This window comes from Rhinolophus hipposideros (assembly GCF_964194185.1).
Source record: "Rhinolophus hipposideros genome assembly, chromosome: 2".
NCBI classification, from domain to species: domain Eukaryota; kingdom Metazoa; phylum Chordata; class Mammalia; order Chiroptera; family Rhinolophidae; genus Rhinolophus; species Rhinolophus hipposideros.
This window is the reverse complement of record NC_138048.1, coordinates 59,868,245-59,892,860: the sequence shown is the minus strand read 5'-3', so window position 1 is coordinate 59,892,860 and position 24,616 is coordinate 59,868,245. Positions and strand designations below refer to the sequence as shown.

Sequence of the window (24,616 nt, the reverse complement as noted above, 5' to 3'; positions counted from 1 at the left end):
TGTCTTTTCTCTTAATCCTGGATTATATTCTGTGGTTCTTTGCATGTTGAGTAATTTTGAATTATCGTAGACATTATTTGATGTTGTGGAGATTATAGATGCTATTATAGCACTCTGAGAATGTTGATGTTTTGTTTTCACAAGCAGATGGACTTAGGTGGATCCAAACTGCAAAACTCTGCCCTTTGGAGAGCAGTTCAACTCTTAGCTCAGCTCCCCTATCTCTTTAGCTCTGCTGCTTTGAGGCTGCCTTATGCTTGTGTGGTTCAGGATTTGACAGAATCTTGGTCAGAGTTTATACACAGAATTTGGGCCTCTTTCTCTCTTTGGATCATTTCTTTCCAATACGCCCCCTCCTTTGCTTACATTTCAGCACACTCTGTTCTCTGGTTCTTAGGCCAGAAGGACTATGGATTTTTTTTATTAGAGTTTTACAGTGCTGATCTCAGCCTGTTCCTAGGTTAAAAACTACAGAAACAGGTAGCTCACCCCTTGCCAGTACGTTCTTCCAAGATTTGACTCCCTCCAGAGTCTGTCCGCTTCTGTTTACTCTCTTGTGCCTTCAGGTTGTTGTTTTTGCATTTTGTCCAAGGTTTATAGCTGTTTTCTGTAGGACTACAGGATCTGGTAGGTGCTGATTTGTTTGTAGCAAAAGTAGAACTTGCTGGTAATTTTTTTTTTTTTTTTACTGTTTCATTGTATTTTACTTTTGCTCTTTATTTTGTAAAATATTGGGGTAGAGAGATCATTTAATCCAGAGCCATTTTGCCACCTTTGCCCAGAAGTTCTCTTGTGCAAATGTCCTATCCTTCCTAATCTCAACTTTATGATCTGTAAAATGGGGGAAATTGTCCCTTTGTGGAGTTGTAAGAGTTAAATGGGATAGTGCAGGTAAAGCTTTTAAGCACAGTGCTTGGCAGTTAGTAAGATTATTACTGTTATCTTTAGTGCTAGTATCTCATCCCTAATATAGAGCCTGGTGTATAGTAGGAGATAAATAATGATTATTGAGTATATGAATTAGATGCATGAAAACGAAGAAAGAAGAGAATGGACTTAAGAAATGGTGGAATTACAGAAAAACTGAGGAAGTACTTCAAGGTTGGCATTTCTCCATTGGACCTGGGCACGTAGCAGACACACAGGCCCATGGCCAGGTAGCTCTTCCCTCTGGCCAGGCTTCTGTTACATACGGTTGCTCTTTCTAACTGGTGTGGTGATTCATTATGCAAGCTGAAGCATGAGGCCAAGCCTTCAGAACTGGGTGAGGAGTCTCTTCCATATATGACTTTTTACATTTTTCAGGCGGCACAAGGGAATTTTTTGGGATTCTGGAGCCCGAGAGTAACTCCCCTGATTCGTGAGCATTGAAGGAAATGCCTGAAAACTGCATTTGTTTGGACCAAATGAAGAAGCTTGGAAATGGAGGAGGCCCCTCATTGTCCAGACATGACAAGCCTGTTAATGACCTGACTTTAGGGAGGAATTATTCCTCACACTGGAGGGCCAAAGCGCCAATGCTCAACAGGCAGTTACATGCTCCAAAATGACAATGGTGTTTACCAGGGCAAAGGGTTAAGTGTTCAGGCACGAGCAGTGGCCATGCTTCTACTCATGGTGTCTGTCAGCCACTCTGAGAGCATGGCAGTGTGGACAAAGTCTCAGGCTTGCGAATCTTCTTCACCTGAGAAAAATGCAAGAAGACTAAAAAATATTAGTGAATTGTACACCAAAAAATAGTTAAAATGCAATATTTTACTACAATTAAAAACCAACAAAAGTAGTAAAGTAATACATTGTCGACAATTTGAAAAATTAAGAAAGATTTAAAGAACCAAATTTTTATAACATTTCTGTAATTTCTTTCTTTTTATATACAAATGGATTTTTTTACTTAGTCGAGATTATACTGTTTATAATGTGTGGGTTTTTTTGTAATTTAGTATAATCTGAGCATATTTGTCTTTAAGTATTGTTTGAACATATTTTAATGCATTCAAAGTAATTCATTTTATGGATTCATAAAATTGTATTTGATTGTTTCAGTGGCGATTTAGGTTGTTTCCAATATTTTGCAGAAAAAAATAGCACTTCAATACATCTTTAAACATAAGTCTTTGTCTAAGAGATCCTCTGAAAGTTTAAAAATTTTTCTTTTCTTCCTCTTTCGTCCTACTCAGATCTTATGCTTCCTTAAGTGCCTGGCTCATGTCTGGCCTCTGCTTAGAAACCTTCTCCAAGTACTTCAAACTGCAAAAGTCCCTTCCATCCCTGACTCTAACTGCATTCATTTGTTCATTCATTTATCAAATATCATTTGATGGCATTTCAAGTATGTATATGTATATGTTCATCAAATATCAATTTCTTCTCTGATAATGAGATTGCTTATATAACAATTATAGCGAGTGTCCTTTGAGTACTTACTCTGTGTGGGCACTTCCTAAAGTACTTTACACGGATAATCACATTTCATCTTTACAATGTTATCCATGCTTTACTTATGGGAAAGTTGAGGCACAGAGAGATTCAGTAATTTGCCCAAACTTGTCCAGCGATTCCCTGGGTGATGTGGCATTCCATCCCAGTAGCTGTGGCTCTGGAGTCCACTAATTGCATTAGCCGTTATACATGTTGCCTTAGCTGGACTGTTCAAGGGACTGAGATGGAACAGTGAATCAAGCAAGTACGCCTCCCGGACATGGAGCTTACTTAGAGCCTGGGTGCCCCACTCAGCTCTGGGTCATAAAGGTCTTGAGCTGTTTCCTCATGACTGTATGTGGGTAACTCTTGCTTCCCTATCCTGTGAACTCCTCCAGAGCTGGGGCCCTATCTCCTCTGCTTTGCACCCCCAGGAAGCTTACAGCTAGCACACAAGGTTTAGTCAGTAATGCCTTTAAAGTAATGGGTGAGAGGTAACGGAAAGAGATGTGAGTGGAGACCATGGTTTGCTTTGAGCTCTGTCACTGTGTAACATAGGGGAGGTTTCTTTATCAGCCTGGTGTCTGTTTCCTCATGAGGGAAATGGGATAATCTTTGACATTCTATGAGTGTAGTGAGATCTCCCAGTAATACCTTAGGTTTGTCTCACATGGTGATGAGCAACCACTACTGTAAGACTCCTGTGGTCTCTAGCGCTCTCATTGAGTCCAAAGCCTATAATTTCAGGGTTAAACATGAGAAAGTTGTCTCTGTGTTGCTTCTTTTTCAATGTGCCCAGATATGAACAGGAATCTTTTAGAAGCTAAAAAGCAGTGCTAATTTTCTCACAGACGTGTCTGTTTTATGTTAGATATCTTAGTGCAGGCTGCTATAACAAAACACAATACACTGGGTGGCTTATGAAGAACAGAAATTGATTTCTCATAGTTCTGGAAGCTGAGAAATCCACAATGAAATCACCAGCTGAGTCACTGTCTGGTAAAGGCCTGCTTCCTGATTCCTAGGTGACACATTTCACTGTGTCCTAACATGGTAGAAGGAGCAAGGGAGCTTTCTCAGGCACCTTTATAAGGACACTAATCCTATTCATGAGGGCCCCACCCTCATGACCTAATCACATCCTAATCACCCCCACCTCCTAATCCCGCCACCTTGGGCATTAGGTTTGCAAGATATAAACATTGGGGTGACATACATATTTGGTGTATAATAGTGGGTAATCAGTTACAGTGTTTAATTTTGAATGGGATTAAACGAAGAAAGAAGATGAAGAAAGAGGAGAAGGAGTTTTCTTACGCAATATCATGAACGTTTATGATTTTCTGAATTGGCCCTAAGGTTAGAAAGTTAGTGGTCCGCCAACTTTTGATTGAGTTCACATCTGATAATTATAGGAGCTACCATATTTTCAGTATCTATTTGATACCTGGCACTGCACACAATAGTGTTATAGTTGATTCTTACTATGATCCTTCAAATCCTATATTACCCCCATTTCATAGATTCAGAAGGGTGAAGAGCCTTCCCCAAAGCCACTTGGCTAGGAAAAATCAAGGCAGCAAACTTCATATTGCTTGGCCCTAAAGGCTGCTGAAGTACCACTACCTCTCGGAGTTAGCTACTGTCTTATTAGTTATTTAGGAAGTGGAGAGGCACCTCGCAGAGGCATAGCCTTTTTGCAGTTTTATTAAAGACCTTGGAAGAGATCAGAGAGGAAAATGTCAACTAAGAGCAGCAAGTCTGCTTCTAGGTCATAGGTGAGCCAGGAGGGACCCCACCTCCCTATCCTTCAGATCCTGGGTCCAAATTTGGACTAAGTGAGGAGAGAAGATTCTGAACTGATTCAGTTCACATCTCTGAATCTATTAAAGGAAATATCATCCTCATTTGTGGATTTATACAGGGTTTCTATGATACAGCTATTGCATATTTACTTGAAGAAGTATAAAAACCAAATCTCAGTTATTCATTTAATGAAAGAAAAAAAATGAAGGTGCCAGAAAATTCTGCAAGTGTCTTTAAGACTTTAGGGAAGGAAGAGATAATTTTGGACTCATGGCTTCCTGGAGAAGCTTAGGGTTGAACTAGACCTTACAGGATGGGTGTGTTTATATAGGCAGAGTGAGAGGAAAGGGGGCATTTCAGAAGAATGAAAAAGTATAAGCATGTTCTAGTGGAAGAAATAATAGGGAGATGAGTCAGGTGATCCTCACATCACTTTGCCTCCAAGAAAAAAACTGATGAGCATAGTGGTTAAAGAGTAGTTTTGAAGTCATGCCCATGTTAATTCAGTCCCCAGCTCTGCCAATTACAAGAGGCCTGGCTTTTGGCCAGCTATTCAAACTGCTTAAGCCTCAGTTATCTCCTTTCCAAATGTGTTAAATGAAGCACATTACACAGGTTCTTTCTGAGGATTAACTATCACATAGTTCAGTTTTAGGTTCACTAATTTGAGGAAGTCATTATTATCTCTCAGATCATTCTGGAATATCAAGATCTTAATCTTAACATGCTCTATTTCACCTCACTGGTCAATAACTGAGAATCACAATTTCTTCTAGCTCATGCAATCTAAGAAGCAGTAAAGCTCTGCCTCACCCTCTGCCAAAAAACTCTGGGTGAAGGAAATGCAGTATCAGAGGTCTAGCTTCACACAAAGCTATCTCAGATGGGTGACATCCTTCTTCACAGCAGCAACACTAACATTCCACCAGGCTTCTGGTCATTCTCTACAATCTCCACTTATCACTTGATATGTTTTCCTTAACTCTTTGAAGAGAAGGGCTGGAAAATGCAGCCTAATGATCCCTGACCACTGTGAAAAGTCAGAAAATAATGAGCTGGTCCTGATTCCTCTCCAGGGCTCATTTTGTGAGGCTGGCCCACAGCAGTTTCTGTTTTGTTTTTTCCCCCCTCAAGTCTTTGGTTCACTCTATCTGGTTTGGCTGCCCTGCGGCCCCTTATTAGCATTTACACGGAGTCAGAAGATGTGGGCCCTAGTCTAACTCTGCCACTTCTTAGCAAGGCAATGTTTGGCAGGCCATTTACGTCTCTAGGCCTCAGTTAATTTATCTGTCCAACAGAGATCAACCGAAAGATGTGTGGGAGAGTACCTTGGAAGTCCTCTCAGTGAACAGCACAATTAAGGTGGAGAAAGTAAACTCAAGTAGCGGAACTGTGCCCCTTTCTTCTTAACCCAACCCTCAGACGAGTCCCAGATTCTGCAATAAAAATCCCTCCTGTGAAGTTCACTCTGAATGTGAAACTATGACCTTTGTATCTGTTTTGGGCAAGGAAATAGTTTCCTAGTATCCATCCTTCCTGTAGGCTTGAGAAAGTTTTATACTTCTTCAAGTAAGTTTGAGAAAGTTTGAGGAACTGACCAAAGAGATGTGATAGATGGTTTCACTTGCTCCCTGGAATTACAGCCCAATTGATGGAACCCCAAGCCTGTTTGATGCAGCCCTTTTAATACAATGGCATATACCACAGGTGCCACAAAAATGTGTACAAGTGGGCACTTTGGTCAACGTTGCTCAAGCAGTAGTTCGCCATAATCAGAAGTGTCTGGGTGCTGATGGTAACCACTTTGAGCACCTCTTGCAATTGCAGAAGTCAAATGTGACTTGTAGTCATCTTTTGCTATCGGTATATTGACTATTACAATTTTAATACAGTTTTCCTTTCTTAAAATATGTATACATTTTTGTCACCCTTTGTGTTTCATGTAAGCGCCTGTATACCCCATCCCCAAACCCTCACAAACACACACCAATGTTGTGCCTCAGTGGGCCGGCCCTGGTGTCCCTGACTTCGGGATAGAGTCATTCTGAGGCCTTCAGGTCATGGCCGTGTGGTGTTCTGTTTTGGTTAGAGAGGTGCCGGCTGTTATCACCATTATAAACCATCTGCTCACTGATTGAACCAGAGAGTTGAGAGCTTTATGGGATCACCAAGGAAGGCTGTCATGGGTAATGCTGCATTGTTCAGGGGCTACTCCCTGCACTGAACCTTGCTCCCGAATGCCTACCTGATCGTCCCCATACTTCGACCCTAGCAGAGCTGGTGACTGGTCATCTCCTCACCAGCTCCTGGCAGAGGAATGCTGTGGCTGTCTGTACTCATGGGTTTTTTGTGGGAAGCGACCAAGGTTTTGCTTTATACCCTATACAAAGAGGGATTAGAAAACTGAAGTAGCTTCCCAGGAGACATTTGAACTTTAGGAACTATCCCAGTGTTGGGGAAATGTGGCCTTTTCCAAATGTTATTGCCCAGCTCTTTGTGGTCAGTTAACTCCTGATGACGACAGCCAACGAGAGGGTAGCTAAGACTGCAGCCAGGTCTAAGCTGTCGATAGCTCATACGCCCTTGGCAAAGGGTCTCTCACGAAGGGCAGTACGAGGAGAGAAGGCTCCCCTGGCCGTGGAGCACCACGTGCTCAGGCATGGTTGGTAGAGTTTTACCCCATGGAGGAACTTCTCTGGGACAACCTAGAAAGCGACTGAGAAGTAACCCAAGGACTTATCTGCAAATCCTGCTGACCACTGACATTGCTTGGGGAGCATGTTAGCAGTGACAGACACCGGGAGCTCCCGGGGGAATGCAGGAATAGAATTTATATTTTAAATAATTTCTGCAGGTGTTTCCAAAGGTCAGTCAGATTTGGAAACAACTTATTTGGTGCAACTGACCTTATTTCATGAAGTAGTAAAGGAGATGTGCCTTGGCTGAAGTCTTCAAGCTGGATCATGGCAGTTGGGAGTAGAGTTCAGGCCTGGTGATCCCTAGATCAGTGCATTGTGTATTGCATGGCTTCTCTCATAAAACACCAGCTCTCTTTGGGGAGCTATCTGTAAAATAGATCTGTAAAAGAAGCACAATAAACAATGGCCTAATCCTTTGAATGTCTAAGTCAACAGAATCAAACACTGGCCATTAGCTTACTGTAATGCCATGGTTAAGAATCCAGTTTTATCACTTCTTGTGTGACCCTGGTTAAGTCACTTACAGTTAGTTTCATCATCTATAAAATATGAATAATAAAATTAAGAGTGTCTACCTAACAGAGTTACTGCAAGGGAATTAATGATAGAATGTTTAAAAAGTGCTTGATATAGCGCCTGGTAAGGGCAAGTCCTCAGTAACTGTGAGCTATTATTTGTTGAGCATTTACTATGTGCTAGACATTGTACTAAGAGCTTTATGGATGCCATCTCTAATATTCACAACACTTCTGTGAAGCAGGAATTTTTTGGGGGGGATGTATCCAAAATGTGTTTATTGGGATGGGTCCTCACTCATCTTGATTCAGGGGGCTTTTAGCATTGCTTCCTTCTGAAAGAGCACCCTTCTGTAAGCCTGGCTTTTCCTACTGTAGTCTCACAGAGGACAGTGAAGCAGCCAACACATAAAACTACCGTCTGTGCATGGCTAAAGACGGTGGTGAGTTTATAGCATCCTGGGCATTTCACATCCATGAAATAGGAACTGGGGCTCTGCACCAGGCACTTCCTCTTGTGTTTCCTATTCTCCTCTTCTGGAGAGGGATGCAGGAGATCCTTAGCCAGGGGCATGTTTGTGTGTGTGTGTGTGTGTGTGTGTGTGTGTGTGTGTGTGTGTGAGAGAGAGAGAGAGAGAGAGAGAGAGGGGGTCATCCCCACAGAAAATGAAAGCAGGAATTCTTGATTAAGCTTTCCTGATGAGGAGAGGAGAAAGGATTGACTGAGCTTCTACTTTCTGCTGTTTTAGTCATTTGAAATTAGGCATTTTGCAATCTCTGTCCACATCGGTGATACATAGATATCTGTCATGGAGAAAATATCCTCCTGGAGGTAACAATTGTGAAATTTTTGTAAATCTTACTAGTGCTCCTTGAAAGTGAAGTTGTCACTTGTTCATCTTGGTATCTTCTATTCATTTTGGTGTTCCTTGACCTAACCTAGACCCTTTCTTGGCCCATAATGCTCGGTAAATGTATGTCAAATAGAAATAAATATCATCTCTTCAAATCGATCATAAGCCTCCTCCCAAGGAATATTTTCCTCCTGGATCATTCACCCTGAGTTTCTTAATTCTTAATGCCTTATCATGGCATTCAAATGCCTTCACAATGGAGTTTCAATCCACCTTTCCTCCCGTCATGTGTGCAGTGAATGGGTTATTGAAGGACTATTTATACTAGTGGAGAAATTGAAAACAACCTTAATGTCCAGCTGCAGAATGATTGAATAATTTATGATGCACTCACATATTGCTAATAGCTATCACTTACTCGGTGCTGACCATGACATACATTATTTTAAGCACTTTTAATGTAATTAACTCATTTAATTTTTAGAACCACTTTGTAAGGTAGATACTGCTATCCTCATTTTACAGATAAGAAAACAGGGCCAGAGAGATTAATTTGTCCAAAGTCACACAGCTAGGAGGTAGCAGAATCAGAATTCAAATTCAGGCAGCTTAATTCCAGAGTCAGTTCTCTTAGCCACCAAACTAAACCGTCTCTCGAACAGTGAACAAACGGTGCAATAAACCACTAATAACTTGCCTAAAAATGTTTGCTGTGCATCTAATAAGGGCTGAAATGAATGAATAATTTGTTAAATGTATATAAGAAATGCTTATAATACACACTAAATGGGAGAGAAACTCAGGATAACGCATACATTATTATTTCAACTATGGAAAGTTCTAGAAAAATACACAAGGAATGACTAGAAGAAAATAGGCCAAAAGGTTAATTCTGCTTGTGACTGTGGATGAAAAAGGGGCCACGTATTAAACCTGAGAAGCTCAAGATGAGGCCTGAATGATGGGCTTTATAAACTCAGAAACACAAAGTAAGCACATAGGACAGTCTGAACATAAACATTTCTAACTAAAAGCAGTCATGGTGGGGCCTGTAGCTTCCTTGACAAAGGTCAATCTTTACCTTAAGAGAGCTTGTCTATTGTCTTTTTGCATCTAAGATAACCTACCTTTGAAATGTCAGAGTAATCCCCTTCTTCAGAGTCCTCAGGGCACGACCTTTCACGAGAGGTCAAGACCACAGAACCATTCATTGTTATCTTGTTGCCCACATACCATCTGTATATGCTGTAAATATTAATTATCCGGTACTCACCAATGTAAAAGAAGTGCTGCCCCTGTGTTTTACTTTTTATCCAATCTCAGAGATTCATACCCCCCTAACCTTCCTTCCCTGCTTCCTCCCGCCTCCTGAATCTACCGTCAATGAATTTCATGTAATCCTCCTTACATCTTCTTTGATTCTAATGTATAAAATAAGCTGTAAAGTAGGGGTGTCCAACCTTTTTTCAACTTTTTTACCAAGGGCCATATGTGATAAAATACACAAACAGCCGGGCCACTCCCTCGAGGTGAAGTTGCCTCACCTGGTTTATTTAAGTAAACTAAATATATTTTTGGAATTTGCTGCGGGCCAATAAAAAATGGATTGTGGGCCAATAAAAAATGGATTGTGGGCTGCAGTTGGCCCGTGGGCCGCAGTTTGGACACCCCTGCTGTAAAGCTACCATTCTCCAGAGCATTTTCTCAATCCCTTGAGATTTTGCTTCCTGGCAATTGTCATCAGTTTGGCTCAAATAAACTCTCATAAGACTTTTTCTTAGGCTAGAGGTTCTTTCAACAACACCACCGATAGGGTGCCAATTTTTCCACCTTGCTTCTTTACATTTGTCTGACTTTTCTAAATTTCCTAAAGCAAACTTCATCTGTAAAATAGGAGGGAAAAAACTATTAAAAATAGATTTCTAAAAACATGAGTATAGAAACAGGTTTGGGACAAATCACCAACAGGCATCAAATGCTGATTATGTTTTTCTCCCCCCAAACATTTGTTAATTTCAAAGAAGTTTTATTGACTTCTTTGCACAAACACTTCTTTTGCACAAAGCCTGACCCTTACTGCAGGTTATTCAGATGGTCATTCTCAAGTCACAGGAGGCAGCCTCCACTTTGGTTCTCATAGATGTCCCTTGAGAGAAGCCAATTTCCTGGATCTTTTTGAGAGAACTTATTATAAGCATCTTTGATTCCTCAGAGTCCTCTTGCCCCTGTATTTACTGCCATTCTTGGTGCTTCTGGTCTCCTGGGTATAGCTTATGAGTCCTGCCCCCAGGCAGCAGGGCAGCAGTTTTGGCAGCTGCAGCCTGTGAACTGTCACTGGCGGTTTGATGGGCTTGTCCAGCCTTTTGCAGCCCTGGGACCAGATATGGTATGAAGGAAAGAGGCCTTGGTTTTACGACACAGCTCAACATTCACTAATAGACTTTAAGGAACTCTCTTTACCTCTGAGCCCCAGGGTTCTCATCTGTAAATGGGGATGATAAAGAGCCTTATTTACTTCATGACTTATTCTGAGTCTGAAGAGGGCTCAAGTGGGATACTGTATATGCAGGCCATGTGTAAATGTAAAGATCTAGTATATTCATGTGGATTGTCTTTAGGTATGTATGTATGCACATGTGTATGTATCTACATGTATGCATGTACACATGCATGTATGCATCTACATGCATGTACACACGCGTGTACCTACCTGTATACATGCATGTACGCATGTGTTTGTGTACACATGTATGTGTGTATGGATGTACACATGCATGCATGCATGTATGTATGTATGTATCTATTTATTTGTAGCTTCCCACTTTCTCACACCCTTTGGAGTCACTGAAAGAAGCTAATTAAAATTAACTGAAATGAAAATTAATTAACATTAAAATGAAAGCGACATCCTGAGGGAAGAATCTTGATGAGGAGTGAGCTGGAGGAGTACTGTGGGAAAGTGAGGGTTATTGAGATGGGAGGTGGAGAAGTGTGAGAGGGTGACTGTCAGGAGAAGAACTTTGCAGAAAGGGGTGCTGCAAGCAGGTACCTAGGAAGTCTCGCCTCAGGGTATTTGGTGTCATGCCATTTTGTCTCTTTAAGAAACCTTCACTAAAAGCTTCTCTCACTTTATTTTTTTCTTTTTTTCTTTTTTCTTTTTTATTAGTTTCAGGTGCTTTTTATGTGTGAGATTCGTAGTTCTCCCCTGGCCCCCATGCATTAATCTCATGCTAAGATTGGCTTTAATACAAGAACAGGAAGAGCTCAAGATGACTTAAGTACACAGGGATTCTAACATGATGCCCCCTCCCCCAAGTGAGGATTGAATTAGGACGTGCACATAGACTGTTGTCCACAGTAGATGTTCAGTACGTGGTGATTATTATTATTGTGAATCAGGAGATATTTTGCTAAAACATAAGTGATTTGATAACGGAGACATAGTTTTTCCTTGTCTCTTCTAGGACACTGAAGTTGATTGGGTAAAGTGCAGTCCTACCATACTTGTGACCACAGAATAGGTCCATTTCTGTGACCTATCCTCATCACACTATGCACACTACCCTAGTGAGGTTTTGGAGTCACCACACCACTGCTTGCTGTATTAGGGGCTATGGGACCACCACTTTCCTTGGCTGAGGCTGTGGTCCTCCCATGAGGACTGTCTTCATAGTGTTAAGCCTCTGCCCTCTAGTGTAGTGTTCTCTCCTGTTCCCAGTCCAAGCTCCACTGGCCCATCTGTGCAGGGACAGCAGGAGCAGCAGTGCCTAAATTAGAGATGCTGTGACTCTATTTCTATTTTCTGACTTAGGTTCTATCGATTTAACGGTGTGTGTAGGTATCTTTATCTTTGAAGCTGGCAGCACTGAGGTCCATGGCAGGGGGCATAGACAGACCACAGAGCAGTTCCTTTAACCCTGAGCTACCCTCATATTAGACAGTAGGTGCTGAAAGCATGCAGAGAAGGAGACATGAGAGGGCTATCTAAGGGTCTTGAGCACTTTTAGTGTGGTGAGGAAGAAGGGTTTGAGAAGACACTTTCAACTGCCTGACCCTCCTCTTCCCCCCAACAAGACTTTAATAACATCTCCAATTCAAGAGTCCTATGAAAATATTGTCTGCAAGTGGCTTGTTGTAAATGAACATTATAAAGCAGGGCATTTGTGTTAGCCAGTAAACTGCTTCAAATGATGACCGAGAAAAAGGCATTACGTAAAGTATTATTCATGGACAAAGATGAGCTTGTGAGGGGCTGAGGGCTGCGATAGTGTCCAGAGGGAAAGTAGGTATCTGTACTTCTTAAGGAAAACACCCTGTCAAGGCAGGCAGCCCAGAGACAATAGGTGTGGAGGCCCCATAAATAAGCTGCGAGGACAGGACCATCCCCCAACTAATGGTCAGACTCCTGCCTCTCACATTGGGTCAGATGGCCCCAATTAACCAGACAACAACCTGGGGGCAGCCCCCAAAGGGAAGAGCTCCACAGTTGCTCCCACCCTGGAAATTTGCTAAGGGCACCCCTACTCGCCTGCTCTCCTACCTTAGAGCTGTAGGCACTTCTTGGGCTTAACTTGTCATCTGTGGTCGTCTAAATCCCGCAAGCTAAGAATCCAGAATGAGACTTTTCTTTTGTTTTCTCCATAATTTGGTTGGAGTTCTGGTCAAGACAACTGTGAAGTGGAGACTGGACAACCTTCTAAAAAAGGCTCTCCTCTGTTTCTTGTTCTTGGTTCTTAAGTAGTATTGATACAAAAGTGATGTACAAGAAGGAAATGATTAAGGCTTTTGATGAATGTGGAAGAAGGTTCAAATTCTATCTCTTCTATTTCCTAGATGACTTCAGTTTCCTCAACCATATGATGGGCTAAGGGTACCACCTATTTTATGATGAGGTGAGGCAATATAATAAGCAGTGTTTTTGCTCCACAAATAGGAGCTAGTATTTGGATGTCCTTTTTAAATTCCCTCCGTCATCGCCACAGCCCCTATCATATATCCCCATCAATGGCAGCTTCCAAGCTGGTCTCTGCACTCCATGCTTGCAGTCTCTGTTCTTGTTATCCGTTTTTCAGTACGCTGTCAGAGAAACTAGTGTAAAACACAAAGATGCATGTCATGCCCCTGCATAAAATCTTTTAATAGCTTCCAGTTTTCTCAGAATAAAGTCTAGAATCTCCCAGAATAGTCTTGTGTTTGTCTGCTTCCGCTCAATCCTGCATACATTTTACTGTTACGAGCACTTTCTGTAGGCCAGATCCTAAGCTAAGTGCTTCATGGAGATTATTTCACACAATTCCGAAAACAACACTGTCATTAACATCTCCACCTTACAGAAGAGGTAAAGGAGACTCAGAGAGGCTCAGGAACTCACACCAACACACAGTTACATTGCTCACAGAGATTTGAATTCACTCGGCTTGGCAGCCTCTCCAACTGGAGCTCTTTGTAAAGATCAATCATGCCTCCCCAGCAGCTGGGAAGGACCAGCAGCAACAATAGTAAGGGTCCAGGATCTGGGGAGGGAGGCAGCAGTGTTTCCAAGAAGGGTATTGGGCATGAGATGAGGATTTCATCTCCCCTCAATTTGGAGAGAGAGTTCTGAGCCTGGTCTTCAAACACTCACGGTGTGCACCCCACCTCATGTATCCAGAGGACCCATAGTACCTTCCACTCTCCTGTCAATCCTTCCCGGCCACACCCCATTCCCTCCAGGCACAGAACCAGGGGCCAAGAGGACGCTCTCGAGACATTTGGGAGATGATTTCCTCAGGGAGTCACATCCTCTCAGCCCCAGTGGTGGCATAAGTCCGCTCCTGGACCTTCTGTAAAGCGGTTTTCAGTCTTGCGGAAGCAGCCGGGGCACACCAGGGATGGCCATTATGCAGAGATGGTGCTTATTCAGCAAGCAGTTTCCTCTCGCCATCCTCTAGCAGTGAAAGGAAGGAACCTTCTCCCTTCCTTCCGGATCACACTACCTGAGGCCACGCGCCTGCCAAGCTGCATACAGCTTGGGGTGAAAATCTTCATGTGCAGGGATTCGGCCACGCTCCTAACCCTTCTTTATCTGCTGCCTTTGAGAACGCCTAGTACACGCCGCGCCCGACGTTGGGAGGTTCCTGCCTAATCCTGTGAAACAGATTTTGTTGCCTCGTGTGCTACATAGGAAGAATTTGAGGCTCAGAGAAGTTAAGTGACTTGCTCAGGGTCACGCAGTCAGTCGGTAGCCACGCCAGGATTACAGTTCTGGCTTGTTAGGACGAAAACCTGGAGGTCAAGCCTCCGAACCTGTATGGTGGAGGGACAGACATCGTTTGGGGATCTTAGCCCCGCCAGGTTGCCCCTCCCCCTTGTTCCGTCCGGTCTGCCATCCTCCGAGGAGGCAGGGTCCCAGCATCACACGGAACCCTAACCAGGCACCCCCAATCCCGACCGAGGTCCGATCTCTAGCGTCCTCCCGAGGGCCAGGCGGGTTTAGGGTTCGCTTTGGCACCCAGCCTTCCCGACTATTTGCCTAACAGGGACAGCTTGCTTTCCCCGCCCCGCCAACGCGCCCCTCTTCCCTCCTTCCCCAGTCCCCTCCACCCCTTATCTCCGACCCCGCAGACTCTCCTTTCTGGACTCTTGCGTGGGTTTTCCAGCCCCGGAGCTCTCCTGCCCCGACCCTGCAAGGAGTCGGGAGGCATCTGGGGGAGGGGTGTCCTGGGCTGGGCAGGCCGGGGAAGACGCCTGGGGGCACTGCCCGGCGCAAACAAAGGAAACCAGCTGTCTGCAGGCTGGGGCGCTGAGCAGGCGGAGCAGCCGTCGCCCGGAGCGCAGCGGGTGAGTAGGGTGCGGTGGGCGGCGGTGCAGCCCGGGTCCCCCGGGAGGAGTGATGCGATGGGGCTGGGGAGGGGAGGGGAGCGGCGGGGCCCGAGGCGTAGCTAGGGAACGGGGAATCGGTGTCCAGCGCCGCCTCAGCCGCCTTCGCAGCACGGGCTGGCCACCTTTTGGCTGGGGGTGTCTGTATTTTTGTCCTGGTCGAGGAGCCGCCCTGGTTTCTCCCCAGCTCCAGGAGTCTGCGGACCCACAACAAACCCACGTGCGCTCGACCACCAGGAAGCTGGCTTTGCTTTCTCCACAGCACGGTCTGTAAGGAAGGGGGTGGGGATGCCCTGCAGAGTCCGGGTTCCTTCAGTTCCCGCCTTCTGGGTTTACAGACCGAAAACCTGAGGCCCACGGCAGGGGTGGGGACACAGGCACCATAACAAATGCACGTGCGCCCAGCCCTAGGATCCCCGCGCACAGCTAGCCCTTGGGAGCCACCCTGCGAAACTCGGCCATTGTTTCAGCCGCGGGGAAGAGACCGGCGCGTGGGGGCCCCTCTTGCTGGAGATGGACGACACAGACATTTAAAAGGTACCACCACTTGGGTATCAGACCAAAGTACTAGACTTATGAAAGGGAAAACGCAACAAGAAAGCAACTATGAAAAAGATTACTGCAGGCCGACTCTGTCCCCGGCCGTGGTATATTACGTGATATAATCAGGACAACTCATCACTTCTGCCTCACCGAGGTTTCTTAGAGATGGGGGTTGAATTAAGGGTCTATGGGTCCTCCAACAAAAAGACCGTGCCTAGCACACTATTGTCCCTGCGCGCCTGCGACTGCCCTGTTAGGAGGTCGCGAGCGCCTCCGCAGCCTGCAGACAGAACCGTGCAATTTAAACAGCGCCTGGCGCAGTCTTGGGTTTCATTTGCGCTTTCCATTGTAGGTCCATGCGTCTAGCCAGCCCCGGTGTTATTGGCCCCTGTTGGCTCGTTTTGCATTTTACAAGGCCGACCGAGACCTCCTAGGTGGGGACGCTATCATTTCCCGTTCTGTGAGAGTTTGAGAGAAATCCCGAGGTCCGGAAAGAGAAATCTCTGGTTTGTTTTGCTTTTTCTTTGCTTACATATGCTCAGCTCAGCTTTGTAGATTTTGGTTAATCAGATCTGTTCAATCAGCAGTGAGATGGTTGGGAGGATGAATTGGCCTTTTGGGTGATGGTGTGGGTGCAGGAGTAAACCCCTAAGATTGTGGGAGTAGGTGGTCTGCGCGGGAATGGAGGCACCACTGCCTGAGTGTGCTTGCTGAGCAATCCTGGGCAGGTACCACCGGAGAGTAACCTGTCCCTGGGGAGAACTCGGGGGTCTCCAGCCCCACACCACTATTTTTCAGTCTGGAGAGCATCTACTGAACCCTCTTATAGGCGGGAAACAGAGACCTGGAGGGTTCAGCCACATGTCCAAGTTTAAAGCCAGTGAAATCCGGGACAGAGAGAGGATTTGAGCATGGGTCTACCAACTCCCACACTGCACACAGCCGGGCGGGCAACCAAAGGCAAAACCAGGATTCTGTGGTTGGCTTAAAAGGCATCGGCCTTAGGCAGAATAGAGTTAAACAAAGAAAGTAATTCAGATTGAAAGCTGCACCCTTCCATTATCCCTTTCGAGAGTTCTTTATTCATTTGAGAAAAAGATAGATTTAGTAATTCCTTACTCTCCTTCTAGCCTTTCATAAGCTTAGTTATTTTTCTCTCCTGGTTGTCCCCTTCCCCTCGAATTGGAATAGGGCCAACTATGGAGTCTTAAATGTTTTGCCTCTCATCCCTGTGCCAGGAGGCCTTTGTTTGGGCATAAGCATGGGCTGTTGACATCAGCCCGCTGGGAAGAAAGTGTCTCTTAGTGGGCTATTCCTGAGCCACTTGTAGAACAAAGCAGTTTCCATTGCTTTTATTCAATTTTATTTTTAATGAGAGTTCCAGGGAAGTACCTTATTTTTGTATTTGGCAGAGGAAAAATCGGAAAACCAAGGAGGAAAAAAACAACAACAAAAAACACTTAGTCTGTTTTGCTTGTCCCTGTCTCCTGGCTACACTTGTTTCTTTTCTTAAGGTTCCCAGGGTATTTCATTTTTGTGGTCCTTCCACTTGGCACTTGAATATAGCTTTCTCGTCAGGATGCTAGCCATGTAAGGAATTTCAGAAATCATCTGGTCAGACCCTTTTATTTTCCAGACAGGAAAACCGAAGCGCAGAGATGAGAAATTACTTGCCTAAGGACACTTGCCTAAGCATCATGTCTGCTTTTAGTGCCTTTATTTTTTTTTTGCATAAAAGGGAAACTGTTGCGCCAGATGAGTTTTTTTTTGTTGATACCCCACAGTAAAATCAAAGTCATGATGATTCTTATAACGACACCCTTAAGTCAGAGAATGAATTGCTTAAGGATTCAGATAGGTTTGGGTTATTAAACAAAGCCACAGATCCCACTGGTAGATCTGGCGAGGAGTATTATTACAGCTATCGTTCGGGATCAGGTTTCTTTAGTGCTTACTAAATGATTCACTTTACTCTTGCCCTGGGCTCCCACATATTCCTTTTTCCTAGTAGGGAGCTGCTTTGTGTATAGTCATAAAGTAAAAGGCAGCAAGAAGTCAGAAGAGAGAACCCACTTAGCTTTTTGTGCTACATAACTTCTTGGACTCCAGTTTCCTTCTTTGTACAGTGAGAGTCCCTCCTGCTCAGTGTTTGCACAGCTGTTCTAATTGGAATGGAAGATGCTCAAGCCTTAGAATCACAGGAGCAGGGTGGGTTTGGGTCATCTCTCCTGTCTCCTGTGTTACTTGAGAACCAGCAGGCTGCATCCACAATGTGAGAGGGAGAACATATACGCACATATATATCTCTTGGAGTTGTGGATATTAAGTCATGTGACCCATGCTTATGAATGTTCAGACCTCTTGGCAGGCATGGGTGCCCACCAGCTTTTTTTTAACTCTTTTTTAAAAAAATTTTTATTAAGGAATATTGGGGAACAGTGTGTTTCTCCAGAGCCCATCAGCTCCAAGTAGTTGTCCTTCAATTTAGTTGTGGAGGGCGCAGCCCAGCTCCAAGTCCAGTCGCTGTTTTCAATCTTAGTTGCAGGGGGCGCAGCCCACCATCTCATGTGGGAATTGAACCAGCAACCTTGTTGTTGAGAGCTTGCGCTCTAACCAATTGAGCCATGCAACTGTCCTCATCAGCTTTTTAAGTGGTAGAGAATGATGGTGGGAGAATAACTCCAGAGGATAAGCCCTGTGTTCAAGGAGACCCTACCAAGTCACAAAGAGGTATAAATGTTTGCCAAATTCTAAAGGGGGCCTTTGGGTGGTAGTGAAGTGTGTGTGACGCTAAGGAAAATAAATTTAGTAAAAACCAAATAAAAAACAAAGCCAGAATTTTCAGGCCCAAAGTGAAACCTAAAGTCATTCTCTTCTTTCATTTTGTATTTACTGACAAGCAGGCTGGTTGGGGGTGGGTGTGTCCTGTGCTCAGCCTGAAGTTACAAAGAACACAACTGCCCCTTGTTCAGAACACATTTGGATCTCCCCTTAGAAATTGCCCTCAGGAGCCCACAGGAAACAGATCTAATTTATCTCAATATTGACTTCTTGGCGGGAGTGGGGGGGAGGATCCCCCTTTTGTTGTGTCAAACAAGAGCAGGTGGTAAATGAGAGGGTGAAAGAGGGAAGGCTTCAAAGAGAATGTGGTTCTCTACAAATGTGAGGATATGGCAACATTAAAAATGACAGGAATAATTCATTAAGGAAATCTACAGTAATCTTCTGGAACATGAGAGTCCTGAAAATTTGCTCAGACCTGATGTCAGAGATTTGTTCAATAAGAATCGAAATGGGGAAAAAATCCATTTTTTCCTGTTTTTCTGCATGTCTACTGCATGTATTCTGATTCTGATAGATATACTTTTCACGGACTTTTATGTAACGGTAACATAAGGAATGCAGTTTCACATTAAAATACTGGGATGATTTTCTAAGTCATTACTAGAAGCGTCAGGTTAGCCTTCAGAATCAATTTGGTGATTTACTGATTTTATTTATCATTTTGATTATTACTCTGATTATAAGAATAAAGCACGCCCATTGAGAACAAAGTATAAAAATGTAGAGAGAAACAGAAAAAAAATTCTATTACTCAAAGGCAACTATTGTTAATATTTGGCAATTTTCCTTCTGGTCTTTTTTTTTTATGGATTTGTTTTCTCTAAATGATTGAGAACACATTGTATGTGCAGTTATCTCTTGCCTTTCTTGCTCAACCTTCTCATATATGCATGTTAGAGTTTATATCCACATTAAAGTTGTGTCTGTTCATCACTCATATCAGCTGCTTAGCGTCTCCGAGGTCATGTGGTCCCATGGGATCTGATCACTTCCACGAAGACCTGTAGAGGAAGGAGCCTCCAGCTTCCCACCCCTGCCTCAAGTGTACAAACACCAGTCATTTCTATTTGATTTTAGAAGAAGTCTAAAGTCCAAGGTAGAGGGGGAAGGGCCCTGCGTGTGGCCTTGGGTTCTAGTCCTTCCCTTGTGTTGTAATCTCCAGCCACTTAATTTAACACCCCAGTTTTTAGTTTATCTATTAAATAAGCAACTCCAGGGTCATTTGTTAATTCATGCCTCACATATTTGAGTGCTCAATCTAAACCAAAGATTTATAAGAAAATCTCAGCTTTTAAGCAGCTTTTAAGAAGCTCACGGTTTGAACGGGGAGTCAAGGTAACAAGAGACTAGCACAGGATGCTGTGGACCAATGTGGGGGGCAGCCACCCAAGACTAGAGCAGTATGGAAGGCTTCCTGGAGGAGGGCCATTGCTGGATAGTTAAACCACTTCTTATTTTTTCCCAATTTTCATCGACACTGAGATGAACATGTTTGTGTATAAATCTCTGTCCATATTCCAGATAATTTCCATAGAATAGAATTCTAATGTTGGAATAACTGAGACACTTTTTAAAGGGTATGATCATTTAAAAAAAATTTCACAGGTTTAGTCCCAATTACATATAAATTCTTAAAGTATCTAAGTATTATATCTTGTGGGAACAGTAGAAATTAAGAGCACAAGAAACTCAGGATTTGAATTGTTGCTCATCGTTTATCACTGGTGTAAACTTGGACAAGGTACTTAAGCTCACTCCCTTACCTCACTGGGCCATTGTAAGGATTAAATAAAATCACAGGGAAAGAGTCCAGTGTAGTGCCAGGTATACAGAAAGCACTCGGTAAGCGATAGCTATTATTGTTATAATTGGAATTTTCACAAGCTGCAGAAACCTTTAGTCCTAATATTTTTCTTACCATGAGAGCAGGCAGAACGTTAATTAAAATGGAACCTCCTACCAGGTGACTAACTGAGAGAAATGATCATTTACATGATGTATTATAAACAAGTGTTATTATGGAAAATTTCAAACATGCAAAATGCTATAATGAACCCCCATGTACAATCATTTATCTACAACAATTATCAAAATTTAGGCCAATCTGTAACTCCACACTCCACCCAGATTACTTTGAAGCGCATTTCTGCCATTTTATCAGCCCAGCTATAAATATTTCACTGAGTTTCATGATGTGTATTTGAGGTATTGTCGTGCTCCTCTTGGAGCCTGTCTCTGCTGTCACTGTTATGGGATGGGGAGAGAGAGAGAGAGGAGAGAGAGAGAGAGAGAGAGAGAGAGAGAGAGAGAGAGAGAGAGAGAGAGAGAGAGAGAACACCAACCTGAGAACTTCTTGAGTTTTACCTCTCAAGTGAGTTTTCCTTCCAGGTCCTGTGCCCCAAAGAAACAGGATAGAGGGAGTGCTGAGTTTAGAGTCAGGAAACCTGATTTTGCATAAGGGCCCCACTCTTCACCAGGTGTATGCTTTTGGCAAGTGACTTTTGAATTTCTTTGAGCACGTCTGTGAAAATTTGGTGAGTATCAAATGAAGTAATCCATGTGACAGCCCCGCAGCTCCATATTAGTCTGAACTGAATCAGGTGTGAACTCAGCCTTCCCTTCCTGAAGGCAGAGTGTCCATATGAACTTGAGGTCATAGACTGATGGCCCCTCCACAGCAGTGTGTATTTGGTAGTGTTGCCGCCAGGTTCTCATTCTGAAGATGTGGTCATGGCTCAGATAAACACCTACGTAGCATGGAGAGTGCCCTATGCTTGCAAATCCAATCTCTCCCATCCCCTCTTACTCAGCCCTTTGCCTCTGATTTATGGACAGGGCAAGGAAATCCAGAGAAGGTAGCGCCCTGCCAATTGTGCCTGAGTAACAGGCCTTCCCTAATGTCCCTTTTCCTCCAGGGAAAGAGACAGGCGCCCTTCGCCCCCTCCAATTTTGATGAGTCTTGGTCTCTTCTAACTCACTGTTGTACCCAAGTAGGATTTTTTGACTCAACTAAAAGAAAAAGTTGATTTGAGTTAGTCATTACATGAAAGCTCTTTCTTTAATCCACTGATTCCCATTATGTCAGGGCCTGAACTCTGACTGGTGGTCTCCGGCTATCATTAGGTAGCTGTGTGGCATTGGGCAAGATGTGTGTCACCTTGGGTATGCCACCTTAGGGATTCAAATCTTAGCTCTCTAGGCCCTTCCAGCTCTGACATCATCAAATGGCAAAGGGCAAGTTATACAGAAGATCAGGGAACTTTTTCACACAAATAATAAATATTTGCTTTTAGAATCTTCAAATAGAGTAAAAAATTACCCCCTCACCTTTTGCCTTCATTCCCCACAATTCTACTATTCTCCAAAGTGACTACAGTTTACAGTTTATTGTGGGTCCTTCACTTCCTTTTTATGCATTTGTGTTCTATTCATGGTTATGTGCAGATAAAATTTAAAAACTCAGTAAATGGATTATGTTATAATCACTTTATAAGGTTGCCTTTTTCAATTTACTATGTGTATTAGAGGTATTTCCATGTCAGTATATACATATTATTTTTTTATAGCTGTGTACATTCTATGCTATGGATGTGTTTACCAGTCTTTTGTTGATGGGCATTATTCTATTTTCATAAAAATATATTTTTAAATGTATTTAGATGTTGGACATATGGAACAATAGTTGTGTCCATGACTAAATGAAGCCAGTCCATCCAACTCTGAAAAGAGTGGCAAGAAAAGGGGTGCAGGAACACTGAGGACCACACCCTAAAAAGCTGGAATGAAGGGCTCCCAAATAGTTACTAGGAGACGGTTTGCACGGAAGGCTATTTTTGGACATAGCCTGCTTGGTTGGGTGCCCTTGGCTGCCAGTACAAGAAATTGAGCTGCGTCATCACCTCCTCCACTTTCCACCATCTCTGGCACTTCCAAATTTGTTTCTGTTCTCAGGGTCACTGGGGACCTAGTGGAAGGACTGGAGCTTGAGTGAGAGAAGAGAGGGAAACCAAGAAGAAGAGTATTTGATCTCAAGCTCTGGAGGAGAGGCTATGCCAGTTTTACTCTGTCTGGTTGTTCAGACCCATCTGGAGTGTTATGTTTCCCTGGGTCTGATACAGATCATGATAAAATGAAGCACCCAGAAATGGGCTACTTGGAAGACAGAGATTTAGGATACCATATATTGGAGGTGGAATAAATGTGGAAACTGGGGCTTGTTAGTCTGTAGGAGATAAAATAAGAGGCCTCCTTCATGTGGAGGAAGAGTTTGAATCATACTGAGTGACTGCTATGGCGAGGAGAACCAGCAGAGGATGTGGAAAAAGTTGCAGGAATCAGATGAGGAAGAACTCAGCAGAACTGCCCAATGGAATTAGCTATGTCACAAAGCAGTGAACTTCTTGTCGTGGGAATATCCAAGCAAAAGTTGCAAGTGAACATGTTTGTCATCAGAGGAGTCCTTCTTTGCAGAGAGGTTGACCTAAAACGCCTCTTCCAACTTTGAAAGTCTATGGTTGTAGGGCAAGAAGCAGAAAGATGCAAAATTGGAATGAGTGGTTGGGACACGTTATGCATGACGTAACTGGAGCAGTTTTCACCTTCCCTGAAAAGAATAAAATGGAATCTTCAAAGGAGGTTTAAACGTTGTTTCCCCTGGGTCTTGGCAACCGTACTCCTGTCTGTCCTTGGATTCAGCTTTGCTTGACTCTGTATTCATACATTATCTCCACAGGAATAAACATACCACATATACTTTAGATGACCAGGAAATTTGGCAACCAGAAAAGAACTACGTGTCCCAGGAAGATGATTGTAATTTTTTTTTCATTATAACCTTTCTAAATTTGCATCCATCTCCTGGTTTCCCTGGCACCGTGCTGAGATGTCGCTCAGCTTTAATTTTAGGAGCACTCTATCCTTTGCAACCTTTTGAAAGTCTTCTGAACTGGAGTTGACAGTACCCATTACATTGGATGCTTGTCCTTTTCTTTCCTGCGGTTGAGGAAGAGCCTCTTGGGCTTAAGACTTAGCTGAGTCCTGGTGAGGGAAACATGGCAGGTTTAGCATCCTCGGGGCTTTTGCTGAGCGCCTGGCTGGGAGGAGGCATGGTGTGTGTATTCTCTCATCCAGTCCTTGCAGCAACACTTCGGTGTCATGGTATCATTAACTCTATGTTGCTGATGAGAAAAGTGAGCTTTTGAGAGTAGAGACTCACCCCAAAATTTACTGCTGCTAAGTAGTGAAGCTGGCTTTGGGTGCAGCTCTTTCCTACGTCATGTTACAGGTTCTCCCACTGCTAATAATTCCCAGTCCTTTGGGTCTGAGAAGTCCTTTGTCCTTGTGTTTCATTGGGGGCTTGGCTGAATTTCTCCTTGTAGAAGCTTTCTACCATTCCCCTAAGAACATATAAATGGAAAGAAATTAATGGACAGTCACATATGAATAGCATGACATTTGGATCCAGCATACATTTTGTTCATTTCCCACCCCCTGCCTTTTTTTTAGATTTTATTGGGGGAAGGGGAACAGGACTTTACTGGGGAACAGTGTGTACTTCTGGGATTTTTCCAAGTCAAGTTGTTGTCCTTTCAATCTTAGTTGTGGAGGGTGCAGCTCAGCTCCAGGTCCATTGTTAGTTGTGGGGGGTGCAGCCCACCATCCTTTGTGGAAGTCGAACCGGCAACCTTGTGGTTGAGAGGACGCGCTCCAACCAGCGGCAGCTCATTGACTTCATTCTAGTTGCGGAAGGCGCAGCTCGCTGGCTCATGTCGGAATCGAACCCGCAGCCCCATTGCCCAGAGCTTGCGCTCTAACCAATTGAGCCACCTGTCTGTCCCTTCATTTCCCTGTTTGGTCAGAGTTGTTTGCATCAAAACCGGTTTGCCTTTTTCTTTTTTGCTTGCCATTTAAACTCTGATATCCACCTGTATTCATTATTTGGTATGATTGGGAATAAACACGAGTAGAGAGCATGGCCACAGATTGGTGGGTACCACAGCTTGGCTACCTTAAATGCCTTTGGTTTCTAAATGGAACTCAATATCAGCATTGTTAAGGGCTTATCTTGCAGCTGTGC

At 43.7% G+C, this 24,616-nt stretch overlaps 2 protein-coding genes across 17 annotated transcripts in view; one reads left to right on the top strand and one right to left on the bottom strand.

Annotated features, from left to right (window-relative positions):
• Window positions 1–24,616, top strand: part of ST6GAL1 (ST6 beta-galactoside alpha-2,6-sialyltransferase 1) — a 132,104-nt gene that overhangs the window by 7,095 nt on the left and 100,393 nt on the right. For 8 of the 16 annotated variants that reach the window (XM_081068899.1, XM_081068895.1, XM_081068898.1 and 5 more), the window contains exons 1-2: window positions 15,211–15,690; window positions 16,049–16,202. The exons of 3 other annotated variants lie outside the window; for them this stretch is intronic. The gene's annotated coding sequence lies outside the window, so the exon portion shown is untranslated. Of the gene's footprint in view, window positions 1–14,747; window positions 15,115–15,210; window positions 15,691–16,048; window positions 16,203–24,616 lie in introns of those variants that run through there. 5 more of the 16 variants (XM_081068896.1, XM_081068901.1, XM_081068909.1 and 2 more) reach the window with 4 other exon arrangements.
• LOC308505376 (small ribosomal subunit protein eS27-like) lies at window positions 7,761–8,015 on the bottom strand (the record flags this gene model as incomplete). The annotated part of the gene is made up of 1 exon (XM_081067477.1): window positions 7,761–8,015. One exon carries the CDS (start codon window positions 8,013–8,015, stop codon window positions 7,761–7,763), a length of 255 nt encoding a protein of 84 aa, XP_080923603.1.